General features: G+C 50.2%; 1 protein-coding gene across 1 annotated transcript in view; it reads right to left on the bottom strand.

Moving 5' to 3' along the window:
- GPD1L (glycerol-3-phosphate dehydrogenase 1 like) overlaps positions 1–18,491 on the bottom strand; it is a 49,186-nt gene extending 30,695 nt beyond the window's left edge. Inside the window, exons 1-2 of the mRNA XM_008067495.2 lie at positions 18,313–18,491; positions 5,555–5,695 (exon numbers count right to left, since the gene is read on the bottom strand). Coding sequence (XP_008065686.2) covers positions 5,555–5,695; positions 18,313–18,420 — 249 coding nt within the window. The 5' untranslated portion in view covers positions 18,421–18,491. The remainder of the gene's footprint in view (positions 1–5,554; positions 5,696–18,312) is intronic.
- Positions 18,492–19,742: the final 1,251 nt, after the last annotated feature.

Genomic DNA, 19,742 nt, shown 5'->3' with positions numbered 1-19,742 from the left:
CCCTCCAGTCTAGGCGACAGAGTGAGACTCCGACTCAAAAAAAAAAAAAAAAGAAAGAAAGAAAAGAAAAATATCTTCTATTTACAAGGGCAAACCTACATGCTGCATATAAGGGGGACCCAGAAAAACCTGGAATTATCTTTCGGAGGGCGGGTTGCTTGTAGTACAAGCTTCCCCTGTTGGGGAAGTGTTCTCGGAACCCATCGGCATCAGGGTACCAGCTAGTGCTGTTGTGAGAGGCTGCGTTGGGCTTCAGGGAATTTTACTGGAGATTCTCTCAATGTGTTTGCTCATTTCATGATGGGCGATTCACAAGCACACCTGTCCACACAGGGCTGAGTGTCCAGTGGTGCTTGACCAAAAACGGCATGGTCCCTGTGCCCCATATTCCTTATTTTTTGCTTCCCCAGATGAGAAAAGTCCTCAAAGGGAAATATTTCACTGATGTGGAAAAGGTGAAACAGAAAGCAGAGAAGCGGCTGGACTCGGTGGCTCAGCCTGTCATCCCAACACTTTGGGAGGCCGAGGCAAGTAGATTGCCGGAGCCTGTGGGCTTGAGGCCAGCCCAGGCAACTTGGAGAGATTTAGACTCTACAATAAATTAAAAATTAGCTGGGTATGGTAGCGCACCCCTGTAGTTCTGGTTACTCGGAAGGCTGAGGCAGAAGGATTGCTGGAGCCCAGCAGGTGGAAGCTGCGGTGGCTGTGAGTATGCCACTGTACTCCAGCCTGGGGGACAGAGTGAGACTCCAACTCAAAAAAAAAAAAAAAAAAGGCAGAAGCACTAAAAGGCATCAAAATCACTGAGTTCAAAAACTGTTTTGAGCAGTGGAAAAAGCATCTCAATAGGGACAGGTGTACTGCATCAAACGGATAGTATTTTGAAGGTGACTGAAGTTTAAATACGTAAGAATACACATTTCCTATAAACAAATTCTGGCTTTCTGGCATCCCCCTCCTATGTGGTATTTAAAGAACAGAAAAGCCATGTGTGGTGGCTCATACCTGTAATCCCAGCACTTTGGGAGGTGGAGGTGAAAAGACTGCCTGAGCTCAGAGGTTCAAGACCAGCCTGAGCAAGATAGAGAGACCTCATTTCTACAATTAAAAAAAAAGGACAGGTGCAGTGGCTCAAGTCTGTAATTCCAGCACTCTGGGAGGCCATGGTGAGACGACTGCCTGAGCCCATGCGTTCAAGACTAGCCTGGGCAATTTGGCAAGACCTCATCTCTACAATCAAAAAATTAGCTGGGCATGGTAGTGTGCGCCTGTAGTTCCGGCTACTTGGAAGGCTGAGGCGGAAGCATCGCTGGAGTCCAGCAGGTCGACGCTGGGGTGGCCGTGAGTGTGCCACTGCACTCCAGTCTGGGCGACGGAGTGAGACTTCAACTCAAAAAAAATTAATAACTAAAAATAAAGAACCGGAAAATTAAAAGAATAAAATGACCATGTACTCACCATCCAGGTTAAGAAATTAAACCTGCAAACCTGCAAAAAGAAGAACTGGTATTTTCATGAATCTATGCAAATGACCAGCTAATCTACCATGCTATCATTTGGGAATGGATTCATTATTCTGCAGACATAATGGAGTCAGTCACTCCTCCTGAAGGCATAGCCCAAGCTAAGCTCCGGGATTCTGCTTGAAATCACCTCAAAACAGACCTGAGAAGCTTTCTACACTCACTCTTGGGAAGAAAAAGGTAAATAAGAATTTTTTTTTTTTTTTTTTAGTTGGAGTCTCACTCTGTCACCCAGGTTGGAGTGCAGTGGCATGCTCACAGCCACAGCCTCAACCTACTGGGCTCAGGTGATCCTTCCACCTCAGCCTTCCAAGTAGCTAGAAACACAGGCACATGCCACCATGCCCAGCTAATTTTATTTATTGTAGAGACGAGGTCTTACCATGTTGCTCAGGTTGGTCTTGAACCCCCAAGCTCAGGCAATCTTCTCACCTCCGCCTCCCAAAGTGGTGGGATTACAGGCTTGAGCCACCGTGCCCAGCAAGATTTTTTTTTTTTTGGAGTTGGAGTTAGAGTCTCACCCCATTGCCCAGGCTGGAGTGCAATGGCACACTCACGGCCACCCCAGTGTTGGCTTACTGGACTCCAGGGATCCTTTTGCCTCAGTCTTCCAACTAGCCAGAACTATAGTTGTGTACTACCACATCCAGCCAATTTTTTTATTTATTGCAGAGACGAGGTCTTGCCAAATTGCCTGGGCTGGTCTTGAACCCGTGGGTTCAGGCAATCCACTCACCTTGGTCTCCCAAAGTACTGGGATTACAGGCTGAGTCATTGAGCCCGGCTGAGAATTTTTAACAAATAAAATATATGACTAGATACTTAATTTTGTTTTGTTTCTCTTTTTTTTTTTTTTGTGAGTTGGAGTCTCACTCAGTCACCCAGACTGGAGTGCAGTGGCCGCTCCCGGCCACCGCAGCCACGACCTGCTGGGCTCTGGCAAACCTTCCGCCTCAGCCTTCCGAGTAGCTGGAACTACAGGCGCGTGCTACCACACCCGGCTGATTTTTGATTTATTGTAGGGATGAGGTCTTGCCAAGTTGCCCAGGCGGGTCTCGAACCCATGTGCTCAGGCAATCCACTCATCTCAGTTTCCCAAGGTTTACAGGCTGGGCCACTGAGCCTGGCTTAATTTTGTTTTCTGAAATCCAACTCTTTCATATACTTTGGAAACAGTTTTCCTCTATTTCAAGCTCTGTTGATAAAATGCCATGCCACAGCCGGGCTCGGTGGCTCAGCCTGTAATCCCGCGCCTTGGGAGGCTGAGGTGAGTATCTGCCTGAGCCCGCGGGTTCGAGACCCACCTGGGCAACTTGGTGAGACCTAATCTGTACAATAAATCAAAAATTAGCCGGGCGTGGTAGCGCGCGCCTGTCGTTCCAGCTACTTGGAAGGCTGAGGCGGAAGGATCGCCGGAGCCCAGCAGGTCGAGGCTGCGGTGGCCGGGAGCAGCGACTGCACTCCAGTCTGGGTGACCGAGTGAGACTCCGACCCAAAAAAAAAAAAAAAAAAATGCCATGCCAATAAAAATGCAATGAACCAAAAAGAAAAAGAAATTGAACTTGACTGATGCCACTGAAGTCCCGCGTGTCTCCCTGGAGTTACCCTCCTCACCCTGATCGCTGCAGGCCTCACTCCCTTGCTCTTCTTGGTCAGTTTCCCACCCACAATGGTCCCTACACAATGTTCTATGCCAGCACACCTGTTTTGAGAAGTCTCTGAATGGAACTGTACCGTTCACTTGTGATGTGCTGTCTTCTACTAGAATATTATTGAGAGACTCACCCATGCAGCTGCATGAACCTCTTGGTTTGTTCCTGTCACTGCTGAGGAGTACTCTACAATGAGCAGTTCACAGTTCATTTATCTGCTCTTTTGCTGACATTTGGGCTGCTCCAGTTTGCTTTAATAAACACTCATCTATAAATGCTCTGGAACAGTCTCTCTATGGAGTTTTTTTTTTTTTTTTGAGTGGGGGTCTCACTCTGTCACCCAGGCTAGAGTGCAGTGGTACGATCATGGCTCACTGCAGCCTCTACCTCCTGGGTTTAGGTGATCCTTCCGCCTTAGCCTCCCAAGTAGCTGGGACAACAGGCGTGCACCACCGTGCCTGGCTAGCTTTTTTTTTGTAGAGATGCAAAGTCTTACTATGTTGCCTAGGATGTTCTCGAACCCCTGGGCTCTCTTCTCAGATTCCCAAAGTGCTGGAATTACAGGCAGGAGCCACTACGCCTGGCCTTAGGGAGTTCTTAATCTTGTTATTATTAGTATTATTTTTGAGTTGGAGTCTTACTCAGTCACCCAGGCTGGAGTGCAGTGGCATGCTCATAGCCACCATAGCTCAACCTGCTGGGCTCAGAGGAACCTTCCACTTCAGCCTTCCAAGTAGCTGGAACTACAGACATGCGTCACAACACCCAGCTAATTTTTAAAATTTATTGTTTTAAACAATAAGGTAAGGTCTCACCATGTTACCCAGCATGGTGTCAAACCAGTAGGCTCAGGCAATCCTCTTGCCTTGGGCTCCCAAAATGCTAGGATGACAGGCATGAGCCACCACACCCAACCTTAGGAAGTTCTTAATCTTTTAACAACAGGGGCATACCCCTGGCAGTCTGGTGAGGTGTACGGATTCTAAGAATGTCATATGCATACGACAAAATACCTAAGATTACCTATGAATCCAATTATACTGAAATACAGTTACCAAATGCTAAACCAACTTGTGATAAAGTGATACACACACTGTTCTATTAATGCAATTAAAAATAGATGTCGCCGGGCTCGGTGGCTCAGCCTGTAATCCCGCGCCTTTGGGAGGCTGAGGTGAGTGGATTGCCTGAGCCTGCGGGTTCGAAACCCGCCTGGGCAGCGAGACCTCATCTCTACAATAAATCAAAAAATCAGCTGGGCGTGGTAGCGCGCGCCTGTCGTTCCAGCTACTTGGAAGGCTGAGGCGGAAGGATCGCCGGAGCCCAGCAGGTCGAGGCTGCGGTGGCCGGGAGCGGCCACTGCACTCCAGTCTGGGCGACAAAGTGAGACTCCAACTCAAAAAAAAAAAAAAAAATTAGAAGTCATGGCAGGTGTAAAATTGACCATAATTTCCAAGCAGCAACAAGAATAATGACACCTTGAGAGATGCGAGTTGTAAGGTGAAAAGAAAGTCCCTGTGATTTTGAGTGACAGCGCTGATCCAGTCCTGCTAACACTACCGTAGCTGAAGCTATGGTTGTCGCTACATCCATGAATGAAGGGAACACTCAACTCAGCTACAAGTCAAAGTGAATTAAAATGACAAGGTTTTTTGTTTTTTGTTTTTGAGTCGGAGTCTCACTCTCACCCAGGCTGGAGTGCAGTGGCACACTCACAGTCACTACTGCCTCGACCTGCTGGGCTCCGGCAATCCTTCTGCCTCCGCCTTCCCATGCGTGCACCCATGCCCAACTACTTTTTTGATTTATTATAGAGACGAGGTCTCACCATGTTGCCCGGGCTGGTCTTGAATCCGTGGGCTCAGGTAATCCTCTCACCTCAGCCTCCCAAACTGCTGCAGTGACAGGTGTGAGCCAGCGTGCCCGGCTTTAAAATGACAGGTTTTTAAATCCACATGTAGGTGCCTGAACCTCCTGAATTCTATCTAGGGACTTTCTGGGGGTGGTTCATGGATTTCTGGTCAAAAACCCATGCTTCAGGGCACGTATCTAGGACTCGGAACCCATGGGGATTGATCTTCCAGCGAATGAAAAGCACTGGCGACTCCACTGGAAGGCTCTGACTGCATGGCTCGTGGGGAGGAGGCCGCCCTCCCTGCACCACCACCCGCCACCTCTCCACAATGGCAGCCCACTTCTGGACGTGAGCCGAGCGAGGCTTGGGGGACGTGGGTTTCATCACCTTCCGGGCATCTTTCAAGACACGAACCAAAACCTGCCACGACCTCCCGTCAGCCCAGCACCTAAGCAGGAAGTGAACTGTCCCGGCAACCCGCATGCTCCCCCTCCCCACCATCCCGGCACCTGGCACCTGGCTACCTTGATGAGTGTGATGCCCAGCGCCTCCTTGGGCACTCGCCCGGTGAGCTCGTCGCAGATCCTGTGGATGAACTGGTGAGGAATAACAAACACCAGCAGATCTGCGTCCTGTACCGCCTCGCTGAGACTGGAGACGGCCACCTGGAACCACAAGGCGGAGGAAACCCTCACGATCTTGCAACCGAAGGCGCCGCTTAACGGTGACATTCACAGACCATCTATCCGACGCCTACTATGTGCAGGGCACCGGACATCCGGCAACAAAGGGCAGTGGAGTGTCTGCTTAGTCCTCCTTATTACTCGTGGGGGCCTGAAGCCGGGAGGGCCCTGCTTCACCAGCTGGGCAACGGGCCGACCCTCTCCAAGCCTCAGCCTCCTCATCTGTCACAGGCGTCGTCGTAGCCCCGTGTGGGTCATTCCCTGCGGCTCTCCCGACCCCTTCCTCCGGGCCCTCTCCAGCTTTGGCTTATCTCCCTGACTTAGTTCCCAGCAGGCGGACTTCCGCGGATGGGTCCTGGCTCCCCGGGGCTCTGGCCTCCTGCTGGAGTCAGCCAGTGTGGGGGTGGGGGACACTGCCAGGAGACCAAAGGGTGGGAACAGACAGGTCAAGCGTGCTAACCAGACGGGCTCGGTGGCTCAACCTGTAATCCTGCACCTTTGGGAGGCTGAGGTGAGTGGATTGCCTGAGTCCGCGGGTTCGAGAATCTCCTGGGCAACTTGGCGAGACCTCATCTCTACAACACATCAAAAAAAACCCAGCCGGGCGTGGTAGCACACGCCTGTAGTTCCACCTACTCGTAAGGCTGAGGCAGAAGGATCACTGGAGCCCAGCAGGTCGAGGCTGTGGTGGCCGGGAGCGGCCACTGCACTCCAGTCTGGGCGACAGAGTGAGACTCCAACTCAAAAAAAAAAAAAGAGTACTAACCAGCCTCCTTGGGCCATTCCCACTCGGGCTCGTGGTGGCTCTGGCCTGGTGCCACCTCCCACCAGGCAGCCCCTCTCCCGGGGCCCCGGGCCCTCTCAGGTGGGCTGGGTGGCATGTTTGTTCCCCTCAGCCTTTCCGGGGAGGTTCCCTTTCCTGAAGCTGCTGAACTCTGAGCACTCTATCCCTGCTGTTTTCCCTGCCCCTGGGGCACCCCTTAAACCTTCCCACAATAAGCTCTCCTTTGCGAGGGCTACAGAGAAGTGACTGACACAGAGCCACATCTGGCACCCGATTCGCACTCAGTACACGTCAGCTATTGATGGTTCCTTTCCTTGAGATAAGGACGAGTGCAGGTTTACCAGGAACAGGAGTGGGGACACGTGACGAGGGTGCCAGGGCCGTGGTCCCCAGCAGAGCCTGCCTGTGCCCGGCCAGTGTCTGTTCTCCCTTTTCCCTGGCAACAGAACCCCCAGATTTGAGCTGGGCTCCTGAATGCCAGACAGAAGGCTCCACTTCCCAGCCCCCTTAGCAGCCAGGTGTGCCACATGACTAAGTTCTGACCCACAGTGCCAAAGCGGAAGTGCTGCTGTGACTTTGGGAAAGTGTCCTGGAAGGTGTTTCTTCCTTCCTTTGCCGGAGGGAATGCACGGAAATGGCTGGACCATGAGGAGCAGAGGACACGCTGCGAGGATAGAATAGTAGGATACCACGAAACTCTAACTCCGCACGTCTTTTACATGAGAGAAAAAGGCACGCTCCTTTACTTTGCTTACATCACTGTTATTTTAGGTTCTCTGTCATGTGCACCCAATTATAATCGATACAGTTCCCATTAAGCATCCCTAGTTCCCAGAATGAAGGACCTCGGAGGAAGGGTCTTCTAAGGCCACCCCATCTGTCACAGGAGCAGCACTGGAAACAGAGAAGCCTCCGGGAAACTTGGCTTGGAGGTTGTGATGAGACCTCCAACTCCTAGCCCAAATCCCTTCTCCCTTTTCTCCATAATCACACACCTATAAGCTGGTCACCAGACAGCCAGCTAGGGACCGCATTTCCCAGCAGCCCTCGCAGTTCCACATAGCCGCAGGCCAGGGTCTCATCAGTGGACTGGGAGAGGGAGCCGTGTGACCACTGACGGCCCAGAGCCCTGAAAACAGTGGGTTGCCTCCTCCACACTTTCTCTTCCCCTTTCTATGAGTTGGAAATCTTGACAGGCCAGGCGCGGTGGCTCCCGCCTGTAATAGCAGCACTTAGGAAGGCCGTGGCAAGAGATTTGCTTGAGCCCAGGAGTTTGAGACCGGCCTTGGCAACAAAGGGAGACTCCGTATTTACAAAAAAAATACAGAAAATTACCTGGGTGTGGTGGTGTACACCTGGGGGGCATGGAGGACTGGGGCAGGAGGATCACTTGAACCCAGGGGGTCAAGGCTGTGGTAAGCTGGGCTCCCACCATTGCACTCCAGCCTGGGTGATAGAGCGAGACCCCGACTCAGAAAGAGAAACAAGGAAGGAGGAAAAGAATGAAGGAAGGAAGGAAGGAAAGAAAGGAAGGAAAGGAAGGAAGGAAGAAAGAAAGGAAGAAAGAAAGAAGGAAGGAAGGAAAGAAAGAAAGAGAAAGAAAGAAAGAAAGAAAGAAAGAAAGAAAGAAAGAAAGAAAGAAAGAAAGAAAGAAAGAAAGAAAGAAAGAAAGAAAGAAAACCTTGACAGCTTAACCTTGACCACGGGGAAGGTAACAAAGCCCAGGAGACGACACAGGAAAAAGCAACATGGGACCAAGAACAACAGTGAAGCAAAGCTGCCAGATCGCTGTTATGTGACAGCAAGATGGATCCCTTGTTCTTTCAGCCACGCCAGCAGGTGGCTCTCGCGTCTCTTGGCCTTCACCTTCACCAACGGTCGCTGAGAGTCACTCCCTTGTGCAAACCATCCCCACAGGGAAACCATCTGGGGCTGTTTCGTCCCCCATTCCTTCAGCGGGTGTGTAGGACTTCCACCACTCATTGCCCTGCTCCATTCCCCTTCCTTTCAGCAGAAATGCCCCTGAATTTCCTCTCACTGCTACCACTTCCCCACTTCACCCATGCAGTAGGGGGGAATGGCCCCTTTCCAGTCCAGGGATGCGCCTCAGCTCATTCAAGCTGATGGGCACATTAACCAATCAGAGCCAGAAGCTACCGGCGCTGTGGCTCATGCCTGTAATCCCAGCATTTTGGGAGGCGGAGGCAAGACACCAGCCTGAGCAACATGGCGAGACCTCGTCTCTACAATAAATCAAAAAATGAGCCAGGCGTGGTGGTGTGCGTCTAGTCCCAGCCACTCAGGTGAGACCTGAGTGAGGTGAAACAGAGTGAGACCCCCGGCTCAAAAGAAGACAAAAAGCATCATTATGCCGCGGGTACAGGCTGCACCTGAAGCCAGCCCTACCTGGATTTTAGCTGTATGAGCCAAGACATCATGTTAGCTCATGCTGGTGTGGGCGACCGCACACTCGGCCCCACACGGCAGGTCCCAGCCCCACTCTCAGCTCTGCCCCCTCTCTTGCCAGCACCCCGAGGCAGGGAGGTCGGTCTGCTTTCCCCTTTGGAGGGGCTTCTCCAGTCGGGTCACCTAGGCTGGGAGGCACGGGGCAAAGACCCATGACCGACTCTCCACCGACTCCTCCAGTCCTCTCACTCCCAGACAGTCCACCCTCCAACAAGGCAGTTTCTGGTTCCCGGTGCTGTTCATCTCCCAGGCCCACCCGCAACCACCCTGCTGTCCTCTGTGGGCAAAGCTCATTCTGCTCTCACATGTCTGTCCGGGCTCCCACCGTCCCCCCACCGCCTTCCTGAGAACCCAGGCCCCTCCGCCCCCTTGAGCCACCAGCCTTCCTGGCTGGAGATCACACTTCCTAATCCCCGTCTCACATGGGGTCTGGCAGCCTTTTTTTTTTTTTTTTAATCTAACTTTTTAAAAATTTTTATTTATTTATTATTATTTTTTTCTGAGTTGGAGTTTCACTCCCTTGCCCAGACTGGAGTGCAGTGGCCACTCCCGGCCACCGCAGCCTCTACCCACTGGGCTCTGGCGATCCTTCCGCCTCAGCCTTCCAAGTAGCTGGAACTATAGGCGCGCACTACCATGCCCGGCTGATTTTTGATTTATTGTAGAGATGAGGTCTTGCCAAGTTGCCCAGGCAGGTCTCGAACCTGCAGGCTCAGGCAATCCACTCACCTCAACCTCCCAAAGGCGCGGGATTACAGGCTGAGCCACCAAGCGTGGCTTTTTTCTAATTTAAAACAATAACTTTGTCGTGTATTAAATTCCTCTCTAGGCCGGGCTCGTTGGCTCAGCTTGTCATGCCAGCACTTTGGGAGGTCAAGACGAGTGGATTGTCTGAGCCTGCAGGTTCGAGACCAACCCAGGCAACTTGGCGAGACCTCATCTCTACAAGAAATCAAAAAATTAGCCAGGCGTGGTAGCGGGCGCCTGTAGTTCTGGCTACTTGGAAGGCTGAGGCGGGAGGATCGCCGGAGCCCAGAGGGTCAATGCTGGGGTGGCCGTGAGTGTGCCACTGCACTCTAGCCTGGGCAATGGAGTGAGACTCCAACTCAAAAAAAAAAATTTCCTCTCTATATGTAAGATACCCATAGGCTGATTCTGAGTTTTCAGTACTGTACTATTAATAGCAATTCCTTTTTCAGTATCACGTGAGTACGGGGTTTCTCAAACTCAGAACGACGGACACTGGGAGCCAGATGACTTTATTGTGGAATCTGTTTTACAAACGTCCCGCAGGGGGTCTGGCAGCACCTAGCTCCTACCTACCAGATGTGAGAAGCAGCCTCCCACTTCCCCCCACAGTGACAACAAAGTGTCTTCAGATATCGCCACTAGGCCCCTGATGTGAGGGGCCAAGTCATGCAACCTTTGAGCTTCTCTGGATCCACTGTTCCTCTTCTTCCCTGTCCACCTTGAACACACACACGCCCCTTCCTTGTGCTTTGTCAGGGCAAGGTCAACATGGTGACTTGGAAGAAACACCAGAACCAAAGAGAAGAGATGTCACTTTGAAGGTCTCAGTTTCTTATCTGCAAGCAACTGCGTCTGGGACCTCAGCCACCCCGTGTATAAAATGGGATAAAGATGAACTTTTCTGCCTCACTACTTCACAGAGCACATTCAAATTAAGCAATACAAATGACGGGGTTTTGAAACAACAAAGACTTGACAAATGAAAGCTTGTTCACCAGAAAAATCTGCCTGCCTCCTAGAAATACTTTTTTTTTTTTTTTGAGTTCGAGTCTCACTCTGTCACCCAGACTGGAGTGCAGTCTCGACCTGCTGGGCTCCGGCGATCCTTCCGCCTCAGCCTTCCAAGTAGCCGGAATTACAGGCGCGCACTACCACGCCCAGCTAATTTTTTTGATTTATTGTAGAGATGAGGTCTCACCAAGTTGGCCAGGCTGGTCTAGAACCCCTGGGCTTAGGTAATCTCCTTGCCTCTGTCTCCTGAAGGTGTGAGCCACTGCATACAGTTCTCATTTTTCTTTTTTCTTTTTTTTTTTGAGTTGGATTCTCACTCTGTCATCGAGGCTGGAGTGCAGTGGCATGCTCGCAGTCACTGAAGCCTCAACCTGCTGGGTTCAGGCGATCTTTCCGCCTCAGCCTTCCAAGTAGCTTGGACTACAGACACGTATCACCATGCCTGGCTAATTTTTTGATTTACTGTAGAGACAAGCTCTCACCATGTCGCCCAAGCAGGTCTAAAACTCCTGCCCTCAGGCAATCCTCTTGCCTTGGTCTCCTAAAGTGGTGGGATTACTTACAGACATGAACCACTGCGCCTGGCTCAGACTCACCACTTGACCCTCCAAAAATGCTATTCTATGGCCTTCAAAATCAACTGACATTAAAATGTTTTCTCCATTCACTTATAACTATAAGTAGACTCACTGGATCAAATCTGAAAAAAAAAAAAGTACAGTAGGAAAATAAGGACTGCTCATAATCCCAGAACTAGAACTAATCACTGTCAATATCTTGGTACATTTCCTTCCAGGCATCTCTGAGCCTATAGAGATATCTAAAGTTACATTTATAGAATTAATACTTTTATATGCTTTTAATATAGTATTTTAAGAATTTTCCTATCATTCAAACGAAGATCACCCTCCCCTAAAATCCATGAGCCCCACCACATACTTTTTGTATCAATACCCTAGTAATGATGGATTAACAACGATAACAAATAAAGGACACTAAGGCTATCCTCACGCTTATTTGATCTCTTAGGACCTTGAAATTATTTCTAGCTCAAGTCTGTATGACTCTACATGCTGGAACAATTTTGGTAGCCTGAGAATGGCATGGTTTAAAAATGGTCTGGCTCTATGGCCAGATGGCTTGCTGGGCACCGAGGGCAACTCACCTACATTCTCTGGGGACATCAGCACAGTATCATGAGTAAAACCCTTAGCAATGTAGTACCAGGAACAGGATAGAGGTTCAAAAACATTGAATTTGCTTTCCGCTCTTCTAACCTCGCTCTCAGTCAAGATCTCAGGTGAAATTCACATCCTTGGCTGCACAGGCAAAAAATGATCCTCGGACACAGACAAGCTTATCCGATGATTCTATATAAGCATGCCACTGCAGGTAAGCGAGGCTGCTTTTGGAAAAACAGCGGTCAAGACGACCCCAATAGCACCAACTGGCTATGTCATAATGTACACAGTGGTTCCCCAAGTGCAGGTTCTGAGCCAACAGCATCCCCATCACCGGGAACTTACGAGAGATGCAAATTCAAGGCTTCACAGAGACCCACTGAATCGGAAACTCCAGGGGAGGGCCCACGTGTCCCAGTGAAGCTCTCCCAGTGAAGACTATGCCTCTCGTGAAAATCAAAGAACTAAATTTGGGAGCAAGATCTAACATTGAGGCTTCCCACTGAAGGGATAGTCTAATTTTCAGAAGCTTTTCAGCTAAAATTAATAGATATTATCCCAACCCTAATATGCAAATGTAATGATCAATTTAAAAAAAAAACAAAAAAGGCCAGGCTTGGTGGCTTAACCTGTAATTCCAGCACTTTGGGAGGCCGATGCAAGTGGATTGCCTGAGCCCGCGGGTTCGAGACCAGCCTGGGCAACATAGCAAGACTTCGTCTCTGCAATACATCAAAAATTAGCCAGGCATGGTAGCACACGCCTACTTCTGGCTACTTGGAAGGCTGGGGTGGAAAGATCACCAGAGCCCAGCAGGTCAACGCTGGGGTGGCAGTGAGTGTGCCATGGAACTCCAGCCTGGGCAAGGGAGAGAGACTCCAACTCAAAAAAATAAATGAATAAAAGTCCTGGCCTAACCTCATTTCCCATGTGATCTGACACCACCTATAACACCAAACTGCTCTTTCTCACCATTTCCACCATCCATGGCATTTGTTCAGACCACGAACAATACCAGGCACTCTTCTCAGGGCTAAGGAAACATCAGTGAATGCAGACCCAAAGAGTGAGCAGGAGGTCAAAGGGTATAGACTGAACTGCAAAAGTAGAAACTTTCATGCTTCCAAGGATACTATCGAGCAAGTTAAAAGAAAAACTACAGCGCAGAAGAAAACGCTTATGAATTATATTTGAAACAGGACTTGTATCTAGAATACATAAAGAGTTCTTAGCTGGGCATGGTAGCTCACACCTGCAATCCCAACACTTTGGGAAGCGGAGGCAGGAGGACTGCTTGAGCCCAGGAGATGGAGACCAGCTGGAGCAACTTGGCAAGACCTCATCTTCACAAGAAATCAAAAAACAATTAGCCAGGCATGGTGGTGTGTGCCTGTGGTTCCAGTTACTTGGAAGGCTGAGGCAGAAGGATCATCCGAGCCCAGCAGGTCGAGGCTGTGGCGGCCGTGAGTGTGCCGCTGCACTCCAGTCTGGGTGACAGAGCGAGACCCCCACTCAAAAAAAAAAAAAAGAAATGAGGTATTGATGACTTCTGCCCCACGGAGGAATGGAGGAACCTTGACAACAGCATTCTAGGTGCAAGAAGCCATCACAGGAGACCTCAGAGAGTCTGATGTCATTTGCCTGAAATGTTGAGAATAAGCAAATCTACAGAGAGAGAAAGTGGATTAGTGACTGCCTAGACTGAGGGGACGGTAGGGAATTAGGCAGTGATGACTAAAGGGTATAGGGCTTCTTTTCTTTTCTTTTCTTTTTTTTTTGGGTTGGAGTCTCACTCTGTCGCTCAGACAGGAGTGCAGTGGCCGCTCCCGGCCACCGCAGCCTCGACCTGCTGGGCTCCGGCGATCCTTCCGCCTCAACCTTCCAAGTAGCTGGAATTACAGGCGCGCGCTACCACGCCCAGCTAATTTTTTTATTTATTGGAGAGATGAGGTCTCGTTGCCCAGGCAGGTCTCGAACCTGCGGGCTCAGGCAATCCACTCACCTCAGCCTCCCAAAGGCACGAGATTACAGGCTGAGCCACCGAGCCCGGCTTGGGCTTCTTTTCAAGTGACAAAAATGTTCCCAAGTTGATTGCAGCTCTGGTTGCACAACGGTGTGCATACACTAAAAACTACCGAACCGTACAGTCTGTAGAGGATCTGAATTACTAGATCTGTATCTCAGTATTTTTTTTTTTTGAGTTGGAGTCTCACTCTGTCGCCCAGGCTGGAGTGCAGTGGCCGCTCCCGGCCACCACAGCCTCGACTTGCTGGGCTCCGGCGATCCTTCCGCCTCAGTCTTCCAAGTAGCTGGAACTACAGGTGCGCGCTACCACGCCCGGTTAATTTTTTTTATTCATTGTAGAGATGAGGTCTCGCCAAGTTTCCCAGGCAGGTCTTGAACCCGCGGGCTCAGACAATCCACTCACCTCAGCCTCCCAAAGGCGCGGGACTACAGGCTGAGCCACCAAGCCCAGCATGTATCTCAGTATTTTACTGGATTATATCTCAGTAAAGTCGTTTTTAAAAAAATTTTTCTTGCTTTTATTTTTTAGTTGGCATCTCACTCCGTTTTGCCTAGGCTGGAGTGCAGTGGCATACTCACAGCCACCCCAGGGACGACCTGCTGGGCTCCGGCAATCCTTCCATCTCAGCCTTCCAAGTAGCTGGAACTACAGACGCACACCACCACACCCGGCTAATTTTTTTATTTATCATAGAAATAAAGTCTTGCCAAGTTGCCCGGGCTGGTCTTGAACCCATGGGCTCAGGCAATCCTCTCACCTCGGCCTCCCAAAGTACTGGGATTACAGGCTTGAAGCTGTTTTTTTTTTAAAAGACAGGCAGAGCATAGAAAAAAAAGATGAGAGGCAATGACAGTATTTCATAAGGGACGCTGTCATCTAAATCCTGGTGTCACACTGGGGCTGGCTGAAGCAAGAAGGCAGAGGAGCCTTCTGCCTGGATGAGCTCTAAACACAGGCTCTGGATACAGAGTATGGGAGCCATGGTTTTTATCTTGCAACGACAGGAAATAACAAGCGTTCTTTTCATTCAGGTCTGAGGGGAAATCATAAACCCTGGCCAGCCCAGCTTTCAGTGAGCAGGAGACGGCGTGGAGAACTCATTGCGACAGAAGGTTCTTAGGTGGGAGGGGGCCACGTTTCCAGTGGGGAACTGGGAAGGATCAGTTTGGGGGCACCAGGCAAAAAAAGACTCCATCTCAAGCCAGCACACCAGCTGACCGATGGCACAGAAATCAATCCAGTGAGGATGGCAATGAACAAGCCTCCCCTGCTTGAATTCACAAGGAAAAAAAAGGTTAAAAACGAGCCTTTCAGGCGGCTACCAGAGTCTGTGGGGTGTGGGATTGGAAAGAGACAGGTCAGCCGGGCTCGGTGGCTCAGCCTGTAATCCCACGCCTTTGGGAGGTTGAGGTGAGTGGATTGCCTGAGTCTGCGGGTTCGAGACCCGCCTGGGCAACTTGGTGAGACCTCATCTCTACAATAAATCAAAAATCAGCCGGACGTGGTAGCATGCGCCTGTAGTTCCAGCGACTTGGAAGGCTGAGGCAGAAGGATTGTCGGAGCCCAGCAGGTCCAGGCTGCAGTGGCCAGAAGCGGCCATTGCACTCCAGTCTGGGCGACAGAGTGAGACTCCAACTCAAAAAAAAAAAAAAAAAGAAAGACAGGTCAAAGGACATCAAATTCCAGTTAGACAGGAGGAATAAGCTCGAGAGCTCTATTAGATGCCAGTAGGGTCCTGGGAGCGGATGTCCCACTTCCAGGGGGCACAGACGGCAGGCAGTGGTCAGCTGAGTGGGCTAGGCTCTCCAGGTGATGACTCCTGGCTCCTGTGTGTTATTCCTCCCTAGCCTCTCTCCCTGCTCACAGCACAGGCTACAGTTTCCCCCAGCATTCCTGGAGCATCAACAATGGGAAGAGCACCATGCTGGGTCCTGAGGGTAAACAAAGAACTGGAAAGCCAGGGTCCCACACTTGGGGCGGTGGTGGTGGACAGACAGGTCCCTCAGGCTCCGGCATACAGCAGACTGAGGGATGTGGTCACTGGAGCGTGTCATTCACAGAAGGGGCAATCAACTCTCATAACAATGAGACAAGAACAGCACAGAAGAATTTTCTACCCCAAGGATGGACTAGAGATGACCCAGAGACCTTCCACTAAGGCCCCTTCTCTCCGCTCCAGCAGATATTTGGACAACTTAACTTCTAGGCTCACAGCTCTAGGCATCCTCTCCTCCACCTCCAATAGCACCAAGAGTAACTGTGGGGAAATGCCAGCTCGTCCTGGTTCAGTGACACGAAGGAAAAAGTCGTCCTTGTCTAGAAGGTGACCGACGCAGCGGCCTCAGGGATGACTCCATCAGGAATCAAACCCCAACTGCAGCCCCTCGCTGTGTGACCTTGGACAAGTTCTTCAGTGTCTCTGAACCTTGCTTTCTTACTCTGTAGAGTCAGAATCATCATCATCACAGAAAAGCAACAGGATCAACCCAAGAGGGTGATGGAGAGAATTAAATGAGACAACGTATATACTTGACCCAAGCAAACACCGTAACTAAAAGCCAAATGAAAATCTCCAGTGAGCTCTAAACCTCCCCACATTTACTGGTTTACAAATCAGTCTCTACTGCTCAACTCCTTGTCTCATTCCTCCTTCTGTCCCAGTATCCAACAGTGTGCCCCGCCTGCACGGTGCATGTGCAGAAGGTTGCTGTGCGAATATACACGGTCAAGGGTATTTCATGAACAGAGGAGAAGAGTTTCTCAGGTTAACTGAGAAACTGGAAACGGGAATTATAAGACTGGCAGTTTAAAATCAGCAGCCAGCCAGGCTCGGTGGCTCAGCCTGTAATCCCGTGCCTTTGGGAGGCTGAGGTGAGTGAACTGCCTGAGCCCGTGGGTTTGAGACCCAGCTGGGCAGCGAGACCTCATCTCTACATTAAATAAATAAATAACGAGCCGGGCGTGGTAGCGCGTGCCTGTAGTTCCAGCTACTTGGAAGGCTGAGGCGGAAGGATCGCTGGAGCCCAGCAGGTCGAGGCTGTGGTGGCCGGGAGCAGCCACTGCACTCCAGTCTGGGTGACAGAGTGAGACTCCAACTCAAAAAATAAAAAAATAAAAATAAAATCAGCAGCCAAAACTGTCTGGTTCTCAAACAGATTTTGACAGAAAGCCACCAGGGGATGAAACTAGCAACAGACTCCATAACTCCCACTCAGCTGAGTGGCAGGGTACACCTCTGTCACTCCCTGGGCACGCTGCTCTCTTCTCCTGCAAGCCGAGAGAACAAGGTCAGGCAATAACCTATATTTTTCTCTTCCAGGCCTAATGAGTTTGAATTTCAAACTGTCAGTCTTAGAATTCCCATTTTCTTCTATCTCCTTCTGTAATTTGGGCCTTGACCCTGATTTTAATTACAGACCAGCGCGTTAGCCGTCCTAGCAAGCTGATCAAAGTCATGTGCACTTAGATATCAGATCAACTTGGGGAACACAGACAGCTGAAGGCAAGGTTGTTGGTTCCAGCTCCGATGGGACGGGCAAACGTCAAGGGAGAAGCCCGTTATGGGCTGTGCTGTGTCCCCCCAAAATCTGTATGTTGAAGGCTTAACCCTCGGTACTTCAGAAGGTGACTATTTAGAGACGGTCTTTGAGGAGATAATTAACTTAATATGATGTCATTCGGGTGGGCCCTAATCCAGCATGACTGCTATCTTTATAAGAGGAGATTATGACACAGACAGGTTCAGAGGGAAGATCACATGACAACGCTGGGAAGAGACGCCATCTGCAAGCCCCGGAGAGAGATCTCAGAAGAAATCAACCTGCCAACACCACAATCTCAGATTTGTTTTTGTTTTGTTTTGAGTTGGAGACTCACTCCGTCACACAGGCTGGAGTACAGTGCTGGGCTCAGGCGATCCTCCAACCTCAGCCTTTCAAGTAGCTGGGACTACAGGTGCACATCACCACCTCTAGCTAATTCTTTTATTTATTGTAGAGATGAGGTCTCGCCAAATTGCCCAGGCTGGTCTCGAACCCCTGGACTCAGGCAATCCTCTCGCCTCTGCCTCCCACAGTGCTAGGATGACAGGCATGAGCCACTGCACACGGTACCATGATCTCAGATTTGAAGCCTCCAGAATAGTAAAAAAATACATGTCTATTGTTTAAGCCTGCTGGTCTGTGGCACTCTGTTAGGCCAGCCCTAGCAAACAAAGACAAAGCCCATTTTCAGAATCAGGAAAACCAAAACCAACCAATGAACTGGTAGTAAGGAACCAAAGAAAAGAGAAGGTGCTTTCCCATTTCCAAGGCTTATGTGCAGCTCAAGCGGGCATGGCTTGCAGAATGAACCTAGTGTACTTTTCACCCCAACGTCTTACCACGTTTTCTGGCAGCTTGTGTCCAGGAAGATACTTTACATTTTCGTGATCGTTATTTATGATGTCTGTCAGTTTTCTCCCATTAACCGTTTCTTCAAAGACCCACATCTTGACGGTGGAGGCAAACTTCTGAAGCTTCTTGACATTATTACCAATTATTTTTGCAACAGCCGAACCCCTACGAAAAGAAACCATGGGAAAGAAAAAAAAAAAAAAAATGAACTCACTTGGGCAGAAGAGGGAGAGCATTTGATTAAAATTCAGAAGACCTGCATTTTGATGCCGATCCAAGCACCGAGCTTGCTCAAGATGTGATGGTGGGTAGCAGTCCCAAGCCATCTGAGATGGCACTGTTTTTATGTGGACTACCACCCCTGGGATCAAGAAAGCGCCAGAATCTGGCACGAAGTCAAAAAGCACCACCCCTTGTAACTAATAAGAAACAATCTATCTTGGAAAGGAGTATCCCAGGCAGAAGAGAAATCTGCTCGAAAGCATGGACATGACGCCGGAGGGCCTTGGAAGGGGGTTCAAGTGCAGCCACTGGAAAATAAGCTGTGTCCTGATGACCTTCCACAGGTGCAAGGCAGAATCCCGGCGGAAAGACAGAACCTGGGTGGATTTTGGGAAACGGACCAGTGGGTCACAGGGCCTAGGTCGCGGCGCGGTTTGCACCCTCCTCCCCAGCCCCTGGCCTCGGCCCCCAAGCTCTTTTTCCAGCACAACTTCTGGTGACAGCTCAACCTTCCACAGGCTTGCCTGCAGGGGACAAGGATGAACCCTGACTGTCAATATCACTCCTCCGACTGGGGCACGGTCCTGTAGCTGGTGGCTACAGCAGAGAGGGTTGGCCCAGACACCCATGCCCAAATCACCAGCTCCACAGACTGGGCATCCGATCCCAGTCAAGCCCATCCACTTCTCTCTCAGGACTTTGCACTGAGAAATAGTCTGTTTCTTAGGCAACTTTCCTGGTGTAAAGAGCAGACTCAGGTGTGAGGGCGTCTGTTACTTTTTCTCACTATTATCCTCAAGACACTTTGGCGAGACAGAGTAAGGGGTGATAACAGAGAAGGAGGGGGCGGCCAAGCTGATGCAGAAGAACATACTGGGGAAGTTTACTTTTACCTCTTGATGAATCCCAGTTATCCTTTTTTTTTTTTTTTTAAGATTAGAAAACATAAGCCGGGCTTGGTGGCTCAGCCTGTAATCCCAGCACTTTGGGAGGTCGAGGTGAGTGGATTGCCTGAGCCCGCGGGTTCGAGACCCACCTGGGCCACTTGACAAGACCTCATCTCTACAATAAATCAAAAATTAGCTGGGCGTGATAGTGAGTGCCTATAGTTCCAGCTACTTGGAAGGCTGAGGCGGAAGGATCGCCGGAGTCCAGCAGGTCAAGGATGCGGTGGCCGGGAGCGGCCACTGCACTC

The sequence above is a fragment of the Carlito syrichta genome, unplaced genomic scaffold (genome assembly GCF_000164805.1).
Source record: "Carlito syrichta isolate Samal-C Ts95f unplaced genomic scaffold, Tarsius_syrichta-2.0.1 Scaffold309644, whole genome shotgun sequence".
In the NCBI taxonomy this organism is placed as follows: Eukaryota; Metazoa; Chordata; class Mammalia; order Primates; family Tarsiidae; genus Carlito; species Carlito syrichta.
This window is presented reverse-complemented; position numbering and strand designations above follow the sequence as displayed.